The sequence below is a fragment of the Mya arenaria genome, chromosome 11 (assembly GCF_026914265.1).
Source record: "Mya arenaria isolate MELC-2E11 chromosome 11, ASM2691426v1".
NCBI classification, from domain to species: Eukaryota; Metazoa; Mollusca; class Bivalvia; order Myida; family Myidae; genus Mya; species Mya arenaria.
The window spans coordinates 67,502,702-67,519,125 of NC_069132.1; the positions used below are offsets into that span (position 1 = coordinate 67,502,702).

Sequence of the window (16,424 nt, forward strand, 5' to 3'; positions counted from 1 at the left end):
AGACAGTTTGTCAATGGCCGGTAACAACCAGTAACCTTTCCCCTCCCCCCAATTAATATTATATTGAATACATAGTAAAAATCATATTGTTTGTTTATATCTACTGATGAAGACGTTACGCGGAAATGTTTAAAATAATAAACTTTACGTGTTTGTGTGGTTTATTTTATTCATATTGAATACATAGGGCAGTCTTTCAAATGAGTTAGGGGCTGAAAATCAGTCTGATTCCCTATTTTAAAAAGTCTATATTTTCCTCCAAGTTTGTGTATCAAATCCCATTCAGGTTATCCTATTTATGAAAATCGGTCAAAAAATAGCCAAGATATATGTATTTTGATTACCTGCAACATGCTGTCTATAGAAACCAGTTATTACTCACGCTAATGTGTTTGTCTATAGGACACAACAATTCACTTACATTAGGTTTTATATTGATATTATTTTTTAGAATAAGAATGACTTGAGTTAACTAATTAAAAATTCCATTTTTCTGGTAAAATGATCCCTTTGAAAGGACCCACACACCCTTTCCATGTAGCTGAGAGAGGCTCTTAAAAGATATATCAGGTTGATTATTTATAGAGCAAGATTAGCACATGAAAAGCTATACTCAAAACAATGTATTGATTGCCTTATATACAACTATAGGGTGTAGCTAGAGTTATGAAGGGTCACTGCACCTTGTTCTTTTTGGTAGCACCATTCTGCCCTCTTCCAGATCATCATGTGCACCCTGCTTCCTTCATTGAATCAAATGTAAATAAAAACAGACTTTACATTTTCTGAATTTGAAATCTAATATTACATCTATTTAGCACAATTCCTAACGTTTTCTGTGAAATTTAACTATCACAATGCGCCAGTCTCTCCCTTAGCGCCTAATCCCTGTTTTGCAACACCTGTCTGTTTTAAAGACGGGTAATAACCCTTAACAGAGCCCATCACAGGAAAGAAATGTCTCTATCAGTGAATGTCTTTGCTGTCTAGGAATACATGTGGCACCGGAAACATACCTACAAGCGACTGGATGGCTCGTCCAAGATTTCAGAGCGTCGAGACATGGTGGCTGACTTCCAGGCACGGTCCGATATCTTCGTTTTTCTGCTGAGTACCCGTGCTGGAGGGTTGGGCATCAACCTTACTGCCGCTGACACGGTCAGTTACAAAATCATATGTGAAGTTGGAACAATGACTATACTTTGTCTTTTAATAATTTTGTCACTTTTAACAGTGTAAAAATTCAAGGTTATTATTAACTTCTTTGAATCTAAGTTCTTTCATCAGTATTTGGTTGAAAAAAGTCTAAGTATTCAATAACACATCATGGACAAGCTTGGTGCGAATGGGAGCTTAGCTCCACCTGGTCGCTTGTTGGAGGTTGTTTAACACTCGAGGTCAAATTAATTAATTGGATTTTATGACCATGTGTTAATATTCATAGAAGAAATATAATCCCTTTATTTGACAATTGAAAGAAAACAGGCGTTGTGTTAATTGTTCATGGTATCAATTTGTTTTAAAATCAAAGGCAGAAGTTACAGGTCAAAAATATAATAGAAACTTTCATATATCTTAATATTTCTTATTGTTGTATTACAGGTGATATTTTATGACAGTGACTGGAACCCGACCGTGGACCAACAGGCCATGGACCGGGCCCATCGTCTCGGCCAGACGAAGCAGGTGACCGTGTATCGGCTCATCTGTAAGGGAACCATCGAGGAAAGGATCCTGCAGAGGGCTAAAGAAAAAAGCGAGGTACATGGTCATGTTGTCATTTTTAGCTCGACTATTCGAAGAATATGGAGAGCTATACTACTCACCCAAGCGTCGGCGTCACACCTTGGTTAAGGTTTTGCATGCAAGCACACATAGGTTAATATCTCAACAACTACTTGAGGTATTGCATTGAGACTTTATACAATGGTACTCAACCATCCAACCTACTTAATTAACCAAGTTAGATAACTCTTAGTTGCATTTAATGCAAAAAATAGGCCTTTATTATTAGACTTAGAAATTCTGGTTAAGGTTTTGCATGCAATCACACATAGGTTAATATCTCAACAACTACTTGAGGTATTGCATTGAGACTTTATACAATGGTACTCAACCATCCAACCTACTTATGTAACCAAGTTAGATAACTTTTTGTTGCATTTAATGCAAATAATGGGCCTTTATTATTTGACTTAGAAATTCTGGTTAAGGTTTTGCGTGTAAGCACACATAGGTTAATATCTCAGCAACTACTTGAGGTATTGCATTGAGACTAACTACAATGGTACTCAACCATCCAACCTACTTAATTAACCAAGTTATATAACTCTAGTTTGCATTAAATTCAAAAAATGGCCCCTTTTTTATTCAATATAGAAATTCTGGTTAAGGTTTTGTATGTAACCACTTTTAAGTCAATACCTCAGCGAATACATCATGTATTGCATTGAAACATTACACACAGGCTCCCAACCATTTAACCTTCTTTTTTAATCAAGTAAGATTACTCTATCTTTTATATTATATAAGTGTTGCCCCTTTATAATGAGACTTAAAAATTCTGGTTAAGGTCTTGCATGTTAGCACACATAGGATAATATCTCAGCAACTACTAGATGTATTGCATTGAGACTTTATACATTGATATCAACCACCCAACGTAATTGAATAACCAAGTTAGATAACTGTATTTTGCAAATAATGGCCCTTTATTATTAGACTTAAAAATTCTGGTTAAAATTTTGCATGTAACCACATTTATGTTAATATCTCAGCACACCATGTATTGCATTGAAATCTAATCTAACAGTGATCCATGCATGTTTCGCCAAAACTTTTCAATCCTTACACTGAAAAGCGTCAGAATAGTCAAGCGCGCTGTCTCTGTGACAGCTCTTGTTAAAAGATAAAGTAACGGCAAAGGTTTTGTTGATAACTTTGATTTTATAGTTATATTTTTGATAATATTCATGATGTGAATTAAAATCTGTGCTGTGAAATAATATATGAAATGCCTACCTAGTGTACAGAAGTGATGTGTATTAACAGTGCTGCGAAAGATTAAAGAGAGATAATTTTTAGCTGGTCTGGTTTTTGAAGAAAAGGGTGGAGAGGAATTGTCATTGCTTTGATGTCGTTGTTGGTGTTGTGCAAAAACTCAAAAAAACGTTCAAGATATTCAAATGAAACTTGGTACACAATTGAAAGTGATTATACACTATGTATAACCAGGCCTATTATTCTAAATTTAACTAATGTTGCATTATACTCTGTGTGCAATTAAAAAACAAATTGAGGAGTGTTGGTGTTCACTTCACAGTGCTCGTGTCTAATTATCTTAAGGACAAAGAAAAATCTCAAATTTAAAGCTTACTTTTGTTTGTGTCACAGATCCAGCGTATGGTAATCAGTGGTGGAAGCTTCAAGCCCGACACGCTGAAACCCAAGGAAGTGGTCTCGCTGCTCATCGATGAGGACGAACTCAAGAATAAATGTAGGTCACATGATCCATGAACTTCCCTGCTTTGATCAATATTTCATACAGTGTAAATAAGCATCAAAGGTCTTTTAATTTTTTATCTGGATATTTCTAAATCAATTATTTTTAAAGTGTCTGAACAGGGGCATTTATTTTAGAAACCTAAATCCAAATGTTGCAAGATTTGCACAAGGAAATATGTAGACTTTAAAAGTTTTGTTTGATTGTCCAAATAAATTTGGCCGCATTTAATAACAAGTATGATTGGCGTTTCTCAAATGACTCGGCAAATAATGATATCAGTGACCAGAAAAATGTAGATTTGAGAAAGGTTAAACAATGTTTTAAATTTGGCCTAAATATGGGTTTTTTTTACAGTTCAATACCGGTCACGGGAAAAGCAAGAAAAGGCTGACCAGTACAAGGAAAAGGACAGGAAGAGAAAACGGGAACAGTATGTCAAGGTACGGGATGTAAATATGGCCGCCAGGGGGCATGGGTCATTTTAATGACAAAATAGTATGAATTTGGTTTTCAAGTATTACAAGTTGTCGTTAAAAAAATGATCTTCAATAAAAGAAATCGTAAAATTGTACTCAATGTTCAAAACATGTTTTATGTCTACATTGTTTTTTGGCAGAAGCGGGATGGGAAGAAAGCTCGTACAGAGGAGAATAACTTGACCATCCCAGCATCACTGGATACAGATTCGCGTGCCAGTTTTGACTCGTCCCGGCCTGTCAGTCCACAGAGTGAGGTATGGCAGATTACTTTCCCTTGTAGATGACACTTCACTGACCCGTAGTTCAATACTTACACCTCAACTTCCATTCCTTAAATGAACAGCCTTTCGGCAACTGGGATTATCATCCGATGAACGCAACATGTTTGGATATGCTCAGATCGCGTATAAACGTACATTGAAAATTTTATCTTGTTGTTGTTTTAATTGTGTCAGCAGGCCAAGAAAAACTTAAATTGACATGTTGTAAAGTGTTAATTTATAATTCGCTATAATATTGTTGTCACTAGCATTTCAATTTTACGTTAAAAATAAACTATGAAGTTGTTTAAATTTTCTCATGTTGTTATGACGTCATATGACAATTTGTTTACCGTTAGAATCGTGTTGTTCTATTCCTATCCCTCTACGATTAATTTTCTTTGTATATTGATCAATGATGTTTATCAACATTGAACAAAAGCAATACACTCACAAAGAGTAGATTATTTATCATTTTTAATCATCATTTTTAAGTAAACCATGCTGTTGTGTGGACACATGAGTTGAGATTGAGTATTTATATTGTATCGGGTCCTGTTCTGTATTTCATTCTCTTTCTACCTTTACAGTGGAGTGAACTTATTATATTTTTGTGATCCAGTGATATAACGACCAAATTCTATTGTTTATTGATTTGTTTTGCAGTTATCGGTTGGAAGCGAGAATCAGCACACCTTGGGAAGCCTTGTGATAGACGAGAGCAGCAACGAGGGGCTGGTGATCGTGGACGACAACTCCGCCACGTCCTCCCCCATCCCTACCCCCAACAAGCCTCGGGGACGGGGTAGACCCAAGGGGTCAGGCACGGGTAGGGGGCGGCCACGTGGGAGGGGTGGAACAAAAAGGGCGCTCAGTGCGGCAGAGATCGCTGGAGCTCAGGCCGGGATGACGGCAGCATATGCTGCTTATGGATACAACTATACAGGTTGGTTTATGTGCAATAGTAATGTAGTATAATATTGTTGTACTTCATGATCATAAATTAATTTTTTCATTTTCATATGAACCGGTAATTAATATTCATGCCAATTTGTGAGTTTTGATAGATATATAAAAAAAATTAAGGACAAGTGTTCACGCATGTTGACTGACATTTGTCTTTATAAACAGAATGGAATCTTTTGTGAAGTGAAAGCTACATGTATGTCTAGTTTAAATGTGGTCGTGATAAATAATTGGAATAAATACATATTAATAACTGGTCACTTTATACAAGCGTTCATTTGATACTCACATACATTTTAATAACTGGTCACTTTATACAAGCGTACATTTGATACATACATTTTAATAACTGGTCACTTTATACAAGCGTACATTTGATACTCACATACATTTTAATAACTGGTCACTTTATACAAGCATACATTTGATACATACATTTTAATAACTGGTCACTTTATACAAGCGTACATTTGATACATACATTTTAATAACTGGTCACTTTATACAAGCATACATTTGATACATACATTTTAATAACTGGTCACTTTATACAAGCGTACATTTGATACATACATTTTAATAACTGGTCACTTTATACAAGCATACATTTGATACATACATTTTAATAACTGGTCACTTTATACAAGCATACATTTGATACATACATTTTAATAACTGGTCACTTTATACAAGCGTACATTTGATATTCACATACATTTTAATAACTGGTCACTTTATACAAGCATACATTTGATACATACATTTTAATAACTGGTCACTTTATACAAGCGTACATTTGATACTCACATACATTTTAATAAGTGGTCACTTTATACAAGCGTACATTTGATACACATACATATTAATAAGTGGTCACTGTATTCTAGCAGTCATTTGATACACACATCATTTTAATTAGTGGTTACTTTATACAAGCGTACATTTTATTCTGTCTTCAGGAGGCATGGGAAGTAGGTCATCATCACTTTCATCCGTGACAGACGCTGTGAAACAGGAAAATAAAAATAAATGATCCAGAAACACTTGAAAATAAGAGCAACATGTGATGGCGCAGTGTTTCCCAGACGTGGTCAGGATATTACAAGCACTGAGAGAGGGATTACCAGGTGTGTTCAGTTGTGTTTTCCATTGTATACAAAAAGATGGAGAAACATTATGAGGGAAAATGCGGAAGTGTTTAGGAAGGACGTTTCATGTGAATTTGGGAGATAAGATGGATATTGCCACGTGAAAGCAGATATTATGATGGTTACTGATATGTCATTTATTCATAATGATAAACATTATCATGTGACACTATAATGCCACTTTTGTGTTTATGCAAAAAAAACTGAGAGCATTGTGGTTTTGTATCTGATAATCTTGGCTGAGCTGGCGTGCATGAAACACCTCAAGTCATTTCCTATTTGATGTCAGTTTCTGAATTTAAGTATCTCACTTAATTTTTTTCATGAATCGAAATTCATGCTTTCATGTAAAAACACTTTTTAATATCTTTGAATTTGACAATGAACATTTCAGGATATCGACTTAAGTTAGGAAATGACTTAAAAAGTTTTATATTTTAATATCAACACAAGCCCTGTTTCTTACAAAAGCGACTTAGAAGTCTGAAGCTCAGAAAAAAATCAGCGAAGACTTGAGTAAATAGATGACACCATTTCACGCGTCCATTGTTGTGTACCAAAAGGCAATGTTTCCTGTGGAAGCTGTCAACCTGATGCATTTAGACGCTTGTCTGAGTGACGTTATAATACATGTATATAGAACATGTATACATGTACAGCATTGCAGAGTATATGCAGAAATTTTATAATTAGTAATAGAAGACTGTAATTATGATCTCAAGGGTGCTGTGTCCTACATGTTTGAAGAAATACTTAATAGATCGTCTGATTTTTGGACAGAGAAAAAGGCGAGCGATTGTGATAGCTTTTGTGTCTTCGCAGGGGTAGTGTCGGTGGTTGGCGGAAATTTCAAACTGGGCCATAACTTAAAAACTGTTCAATGTATTCAAATGAAATTTTGTGCAGATGATGCTAGTTATGGACTCATCGTTTAGTTCTGCCCTTTTTATCGAAATTAAATCAACAGACAAGTGTTTGGAGCTCCCTCAGGGGAACTCTTGTAAGTTTGATGATAATCTGTCATATTAACATGTGTGTTACATTATTGCTGACCATCAAAATGAAATTTGGTGCAGATAATGCCAGTGGCTTATTGTCCAGTTCTGCCCCTTTTGTGAAAATTAAATAACAGAACATTTGGAGGGGGACTATCATTAAGTTTGATGATAATCCGTCTTATAAACATGTGTGTTACATTATTATTGACCTTGGTGCAGAGTTGCTTACTGTCGCTTTATATTCAGATTTCCTAGGTATATTGATGATATAAAACCATTGAACAAAACTCATCCCCACAGATGAGCAATTCAGGGCCTTCATGGTACTCTTGTTAATGATGAGGATGATGTTTAAATGGCTTTATTAAATAAACCATGTCGGGAAGAATGGTCTTGCAGTACATATAATGTAAGCGGTGATATGATATCGTAGTTTGACGTGAATGCAAACAGAATAATAATGTCTGTTGGGTGACTTGTTTTAAAGCTGCACTCTCACAGTTTGAAAAAAGTTTTCAAAACAGTCAATCTCTGAGAGTGCAGCTTTAAAGGTCAAATATACTTATAAGGTGAGTTATTGTTCTTATCATGTAAAATATATTTGTCATGAACCTGGAAATCTCTGATATGACACTTTTTTGCTTGGCACAGTACAACTACAGATTTAACCTTGGCCTGTAAAGACAAAAAGTGAAATAGAAATGTCATTAATCAAGCCATTAATGGAGGTTTGCTAATTGATGTTGCATGAAAAGTTTACTTGATTGCTATTATGTGTGAAACAAACTTGATCAATTATTTATTTTTTTAAATCTGCACCATTTGCATGTAAATTGCACAAAATGAATTTAGAATGAATTTGCAATGGTTTTATGACATTCTTTTTCCTTGTTTTAGATTTCTCTCGTCTTTTATCTGTTTTGATACTTATTCGCTCATCCGTTTTCGTCGATAAAAGTTGTGGTATTGTCATAGCTTTGGTGTCGTCTTTGTCCTTGTGCTAAAAAAGCTAAGCTTGTTCATACAGCAAATGTTTAAGATATTAAATTGAAACTTGGTTAACATGTTACCACAGATCATATGCAGAAATACAGCCAGAACATTAACTCAGTCTCTAGTGATTCTCAAGTTGTGTCCCATGTTTAAATAACTGAAATCAGACAGGCGTTAGATAGAAGTATCATTATTTAAAGTTGGATATTTGTTAACATGGAACTTAGCTCGTTGAGCTATTTTCTGACATTTTGGGCTTCACTCTGCAACCCTCTTGTTTTACATCCATTTTTCATATATTTATAAGCATTTTGAAATTTTCTACTGTAATAGTCATCCTTGACCTTATTCTTTTCCCAAGGTCAAAAACCTCCAAAAAAAATGAAATCTGTCTTAAAATGTTTTTTCCTATTTTGAGAGTATTGTTATTTGTAAACCAGTGCTATTTTATGTTTAAATGGCAAAAAAACTCAGTTAATAATGTTAAGAAGAATGATGGTTGTGTTTATTGGGGGTAATTTTGAATGAGTGAATGACCAAAGAATGTTTGTGTATTACAATTTCTACAATTTTGACTGTGGTTTTGGACCGAAATTATTAAAAAATGAGAAAATTTCGGACTGATTTTTTCGACACTTTTAAACTGAAATCGGTCTGACTCCATACTGGCAAATTATCGGTTTTTAGAAGCCGTGGTTGTGTATATGAGCAGCATCTGGCCTTATTTCACGAGATATGTTAAGCATAATGAAATTATGTCGCTTATTTTAGTCAGCCAAGCTACATATTTAAACTTGATTTTTCAAAATTGTTTATTGTGGTTATCGTAAAGATAATTTTATCCTTAAGACTCATTTTTTTTTATAAGACTCATTTTTTTATAAAAAAAATATTACAAAGATTTATAAATATATAAAAGCAAAAACATCGGGCTTAGCTTGATCCTGACATAGACCTTGAAAAGTGTAAAAGTTTGACATTGATTTTATTTATGCCTTTCGATATTGAAAATTGCTTGAAAGTATTGTACCTTGGAACATTAAAAAAATGTTTGAAAATGTAAAATGATGTGTAAATTTGTAATGCTACTTGTAGAAATGCTACTTGTACAGAATTTAAAACAACGATAATGTACTAGCTTACATGTAACATAGTATTCATGGAATTTATTTTCTTGTTATTGGCTTGTTAATGGAAGGTGTTTGTTTGTAAATATTGATACGGCTACAATTCATAAACAGTTTCTTTGATGTTTCCCTACCGAATCCAAAAAATACCCACAACTCAATTTTTTTTAGCCCCTCTGGCAGTATTCTTTTCATTAAAAAAAAGGGGTGTGGAATTTGGAAAAAAAACTGCTTAAGTACACACAACTAAAAAGGTGGGTCGGGAAACATCAAAGAAATATTGATTATTTGTGGCCTAGTACTCAAAATTCTAATCATGTTGATTTGTTTTGCTTAACACTCATGTACATACATGTGTATACTTACAGGTATATACTTACATGTACATACTTACATGTATATTGACATGTATATTAAAATGTTTATGATGACATGTTGGAATAATAAATAGACTGTGTAAACCTTTATATTGTTTAGTTCATACTATTTTAATTTAGTTTGAGTGTAAGACAGCTGTAAAAAAGAAGATATTAATCACTCGAGTCTGTTACATGGGTAGAAACTAGTCCATATAAACAGCCGCTTCAGAATCTTTGACGATTTTTTATTTGGCTACTCTACGCATTTAGGGAACAAAATGAATATCCAAATGTTAAAAAAGTTCCCTATTGCATTATTGTGGCTAGATAGAAACCAGCACCGCTGTTCTGTTTAATACCATGTTGACACCATATGAATGTCATTAACATCTATCTTGTCTGAAAAGGACTGTAGTACAATATAGCCTGTTTCACAAAAATAATGTCATAGTCGTCTGTTTTAAAACTTAAAGATGCACTCTTACTCCAAAATAAGATTTTTCCCAATTAATACAATTGTTTTAATTTACCAAAAATTATGAATAAATGTCAAAAATAACGGTTCTTATGAAGGATACCGAGTTTAATTTGAAAGAAAGGTGCAGAAAACACGATATATACCTACCTTATTAGTAGATCACAGTAAATCTTTTAGCACTCACCAATCATTTAATATTTTTGCGTTTTCAGCTATTAAATCCACTGTTACAATCTTTTAATCAGTAATTAATATTTTCCATAAATGCATGATTTAAATGGTTTATCACTCTAAATGTATGGTTGTTGTACATGTGCAAAAATTGATTTTGAATAAGAGTGTCACTTTAAATAAAATGTGTCATTTTACTGTGTACATGAAGTGGACGTGGTTTACACAAGATGCCTAGCAACTACAGATGACCTTTCTTGGAGTTTCTACTGTAAACTCTAGTAGATACATGTATAATAGTATGCATAATTTAAAGCATGAAAACCTTAACAAATATTGACCTGCCTTTTCAAATGTGGTTTGATAAGACTAATAAGTTATAAGGCCTGGCACCAACATGTGCTAAATATTTGAACTAATTTGTGTTTTGGTTACAAACATTGTCCCATGGTTGCTTATTTCTGCCATTTGTCATTTGTAACAACGAAAATAATACGCAATGTTGCTGGGCAAAAGTATGAAATAATAATTTGTTGTATTTTAGCCCAGCCTTACAGTGTATATAAGGTTTTTTGCCTCGTCATTTTGGGTATGTTGGTATTTTCACCTTCCCTTTCGCATGAACAAAACTATACCTGCTGCATTTCAGACATGTCTTCATGTATATTATCAAAGTGAAGCGTGCAGAATATGAATTGAGAGAAAAAAATATACATTGTTGTATTGAATTAAATGACTGCATTCAAGGAAAGTTTTAACCCACGATTGGATTTACATATCATATGACTGTATCAGTATGTTCATGGTTTTCAGTTATCCAGTCAATTGTTAAATTTCTCTGAACTGTAGATTTTAATACGCACCTTACTGTTTGCATTGTCACATTTGCCTTTAAGTGCAAAACTTTAAATCAAATATTTAAATAGCTCCATTAATGATTATTATTTTGTACTTATGCCCTGCCGTTACATATTTCACCCGGCCACATGGCATGTCAGATTACTTTCACCCTGCCATTCGGCATACTTTCATAAATTGTATTTTTCGCTTCGCCACTGGCTTTACATTTTAAATGGCAGAAATCAGCCACCATAGTTGTGCACTGTAATTCACTGTTCACTGTAATGCACTTTTAAAAGTCAATACCTCTGATTAGTTTGTATTTAAAATGAAAAGACTCATTTTTCAGCTTTATTTATCATGTAAACTTATGCAGTTTAACATAATGTACTGTGAAAGGCATTATAATTGTATTGTTATAATACATGAACATGTGTAAAATAATGTTATTAAGATAAAAAATACATTGCAAATTCAACCCAACCATGGTACATTATTAATCATTCCACACAAATTCATGTCACATTTTATATACATGTACACAGTACATAATAGAATATTCATAACAAATGATTATTTATTGTATATACATTGTATAACAATAATAATAATAATAATATGAATAATAAAACAATATTAATAATAATAATAACAATAATAATATAATAAAATAATATTAATGATAAATAATAATAATAATAAAAATCATATAATACTGATATGCACATATTATGAGATATCACTTGCATAGAGATCAAATCTATAAATATTTTCTTACAAAGAATAATTCACTGCCACAATGTATTATAGGTTGGTCTACATGTTAAAGGAACTCAACCTCATGTTTAATAGGGACATTGAACCTTTTATTTGCATGCCAAATGTGAACAAAGAGCTTGTTTTCACTAATAAAATGTCATCAAAAACTCAAATTAGAGCTCTTACATGTAAGATAATGATTACTGAAAACTGCGCTCTAACAATTTGACAGCTTTTACCCTTTTTTATTATAAAGAAATTGTCTCAGAATCAGCTCATTTTGGCATCAGTGCCTTTATTTCAGTCATAAGATTGCACACAATAGAACAGATTTCAATAGTATGGTTTACTGCCGAAAATTTCATTTTTCTATGAAAGGAAATCGATTTTCAAACGTAAAACATGAAATCTGCGAGCTACTCTTTTGTCAGCAGTCTTATATCACTGGTCTAAAGAGATTGACACAAAAATTGACTCATTCCAAGACAAAGAATAAAAAAAAGTAAATTTGTGAGTGCAGCTTCAATGAAAATGGAAAACATTTGCTTCCAACATACTTACACATATGAGTGGGTCCCTTTAAGATAAAGCCATGATAATACAACCGCGGACATACATGTATAAATCGTCATGTGTATGTCCATGATACCATTAATAATAGTCACTTTTCACTCACAACAATAGTTCACCGGGACACTGAAATGCTCCCAGCATCTGAACCAGATAGAACAGGAATCACTTGTAAGCATATTCCGATGGCTTAGTGCAAGTCAGTTATAACTCGGTATAGAAATATAAGTCGTTAAAACAATATTGCGTTAAGCCCTCAAAATTCTTTGTAACAAAATTATCACGGTCAGGTCACCCTATTTTGTATATACATGTACATGGCTGTCATGAAGTTGAAACATGTATACATGCATGATGTTACAAAAACAAATACACACTTGTAAGTTACTGTACAATGATAGCTAGAAAATTGATATCTGTTCCTTTGCAAAGGCCATTTATTTATTAGACACACACAGCCATTCAAATTCATGTATATAAAATGCATAAAGAATCCGTACTGCAATAAATACACCTCATTACATTAACATTGGGAATAATTGACAGGAAGACGATTTGGCGGTGCTGCAGCCAATCACATCACAGTGGTCATGAGTTACGTCACATGGTTATTCCACATCGTCATCCATGGGCATATTTTCATAGAATTCTTCAATGCCGTCTGTTACATTCGTGCAAATCGTCTGTTGAGCGAGATCACGAACACGACGGTCTAAATCAAACAGGTGCTTGTCGTCATCTTCCGGAATATATTTCCGTATATACTCGGCTGTTTTCGTAACATATTCTGTATTCGAACCAGCAAAGCCCCTGGCAACATGGACTTGCATTGCCATGGTGTCCATACTGGCTTTTCCCAGGTAAAGCCTGTTTTTCCGGGTTGCTACAAACACAGTTACATTACATGGCTCAGAATCGGCATTTCGCGGGTAAAATACAGTGTTGATGACGTCATATCCGCCCAGTTTAACTTCTCGTTTGGTCAACCCACCGTATGCTTTCCGCTGTTCGTCAGGATCGGATACCTTGAAAACCACGCCCCAAACTCTGTTACACTGAAAGAGATAACACACACATATCCGTAATGTAGTTTTTTGGCTCAAACACGCTTAAATGTACACATTGAGTTATTAGATTAACTTTGCTGGACAAACACCAAACAGCAACTGGCAGAAACTCGTTTGGAAATGTTTTTTTTTTTTGATAAATCAAAGACTTTAGCCATTCAATTGTTAATATCATTTCTAACGTTTTTCAGTTTTCTATCATTTTTTTTTTTCTTATATTGATAAAAAAATCTCACCCATTAAACGAGATTGAGTCCCTTTAATTAAGCGATATCCTAAAAACACGAGACGTGTAGAGTGTGCATTTGAAAAGTAAGACACTGCTTGTCTCATTTCAAAATTGTTAGGCATTGAATGAATATTAATAGTGCTCTACTTTTAATATATTGAATTGAAACCCCAGCAAAGAAGTGTATTCTATATAGGAAGTATTGACGCCTCAATAGTTGTATCTGATCACACCAGCGACGCGTGCTAGCGTTAACTTCACTGCCAACCCATAGCCGATATATAGCGTATAGAACAGTATTATTCTGATGATGCAATAACATTGCTTTCGCTAGTGGCGTTGCTCTATATGCGTGAGTTGTATACATGTAATTCACTCCGTGCGATGATGTAATTAATATCTATTGGTTGTTTTAAACGCGGAAATATTGGTGGTTTATGTATCATGAAACACAGACTTGTTTACAAACACGGCACTCCCAAATCACTCTCAAGCGAAAACTATTACCTTTTGTGTTGGTATCAGCGTAGCAACTCTTCCGTTCTGCAAAACAAATAACGAGTAAACTTTAAGATAACATTTTAAAATATATTTGTTCACCAGCATAAACGAACTTTTATTTTCCCTTTGTTAACTTATAGTAACCTTATATCGCTAATAAATACAGACTATACAAGTTAAATTAATCCCAAAAAGTTCACGGTTCAAATGAAAATATATCATTACGTTCTAAAAATGGTAATTTTTAAGTGAATTGGCATGCTTCTAGCGTTCAAAATGAAAACTGCTCTTCACAATGCGCAACGCCATTATAACTTGATCTTTTATGATTGCATATTAATTAGATAAATAACAATAACTTGGTTAGATCTGCAAAATGTAAAACATTACAATATCTCTGTAATTTTTAAAATTCTTAACGCATTCTTAATTTGAAAAATAAATGTAACCAACCTGATCTTTGGTTCCTCGATGGGAATCACTCCCCTGCCAGAATCTTCTCTTAAACCCCTCGATGTACCCAACCTCGCTTTCAACGTACGCGAAATCCGGTTTCCATAGCAACGATCCGTATCCGAATATTCGGATAATGCATTCAGTGTTGGTGTGATGCGGCGTCTCCATATCGTTAAATCCCGTTCCTCTTCCTGTTTTTTGCGTATATGACTTACTTTTGCTGCACTATTTACGTTATTGTGACCGTGTTATTTTCTTTCACGAGTACTCTGCAACCACAGTCACATGTAGGATAATATGGTATATAGTTATGATCTACGCCGTGGAAAAGTTTCACCCATGCGTATGGTACAGCCGTTAACACTTTTTGGCAGTTACTGGCTATTTCAATAAAGTCAAGCTGTCCTTAATAACTTAAATATAAAAGTTAGAAAGTTTTCGATAGTTGTCCAATGTCTGTACTATGTGAATACTATTGTAGCGATCGTTGCGAGTAAGCCATCAATCTGTTACCAGCCGTTATATAGCGTACAGTGTGATGCAACATTGCGGCGACCCAAGCTTGTCGTTTTAAGATTAGCTGTTTCTGCGTTTAAAGTTTAGAAAAAAATAATTTGGGGAGTTTTTCCGTTGTAATAGTTCATGGAATATTATCTCAGACATTTTTTTCTAAAAATAAATAAGCATAAGAAGCTATACTACAAACATATTCATGAATCACAGATCTATACCTTTACTTAAAACTCAACTTAAGGTGCTATAGACATATTATACTGTAAACTCTTTAAAATGGTAAAATTACTTGTTGTGAAAATGTTATTTTCATCTATGGTACCGGTATAGGTAAATAGCAGTGTATCACACGTATCATTGCATTACACAGAAACAGATTATCACACCGAAGCAGTGTATCACACAGAAACAGATTATCACACCGAAGAAGTGTATAACACAGATACAGATTATAACACTGGAGCAGTGTATCACACAGAAATAGTTTATCACACCGAAGCAGTGTATCACATAAAAACTGATAATCACACCGAAAAGGTGTATCACATAGAAACAGATTATCACACCAAAGCAATGTATCACACAGAAACAGATTAGCACACAGAAATTGATTATCACACATAAAGAGAGTATATCACACAGAAACAGTGTATCACACAGAAACAGTATATCACACAAAAACAGTGTATCACACAGAAATAGTTTATCATACCGAAGCAGTGTATCACATAGAAACTGATAATCACACCGAAAAGGTGTATCACATAGAAACAGATTATCACACCAAAGCAATGTATCACACAGAAACAGATTAGCACACAGAAATTGATTTTCACACATAAAGAGAGTATATCACACAGAAACAGTGTATCACACAGAAACAGTATATCACACAAAAACAGTATATCACACAGAAGCAGTGTATCACACAGAAACAGATTATCACACCGAAGCAGTTTATCACATAGAAACAGATTATCACACCGAAAAAGCGTATCACATAGA

General features: G+C 34.0%; 2 protein-coding genes across 2 annotated transcripts in view; one reads left to right on the forward strand and one right to left on the reverse strand.

Moving 5' to 3' along the window:
- Positions 1-9,941, forward strand: part of LOC128208247 (chromatin-remodeling ATPase INO80-like) — a 59,903-nt gene extending 49,962 nt beyond the window's left edge. Inside the window, exons 27-33 of the mRNA XM_052911731.1 lie at positions 991-1,158; positions 1,603-1,761; positions 3,394-3,496; positions 3,860-3,945; positions 4,122-4,238; positions 4,911-5,190; positions 6,170-9,941. Coding sequence (XP_052767691.1) covers positions 991-1,158; positions 1,603-1,761; positions 3,394-3,496; positions 3,860-3,945; positions 4,122-4,238; positions 4,911-5,190; positions 6,170-6,243 — 987 coding nt within the window. The 3' untranslated portion in view covers positions 6,244-9,941. The remainder of the gene's footprint in view (positions 1-990; positions 1,159-1,602; positions 1,762-3,393; positions 3,497-3,859; positions 3,946-4,121; positions 4,239-4,910; positions 5,191-6,169) is intronic.
- A 1,690-nt stretch (positions 9,942-11,631) lies between these two features.
- LOC128207415 (putative glutathione-specific gamma-glutamylcyclotransferase 2) lies at positions 11,632-15,428 on the reverse strand. Its single transcript, XM_052910307.1, has 3 exons — positions 14,904-15,428; positions 14,457-14,492; positions 11,632-13,708 (listed from the first exon to the last, which is right to left on the reverse strand). Exons 1-3 carry the CDS (start codon positions 15,072-15,074, stop codon positions 13,262-13,264), a joined length of 654 nt encoding a protein of 217 aa, XP_052766267.1. The 5' UTR covers positions 15,075-15,428; the 3' UTR covers positions 11,632-13,261.
- Positions 15,429-16,424: the final 996 nt, after the last annotated feature.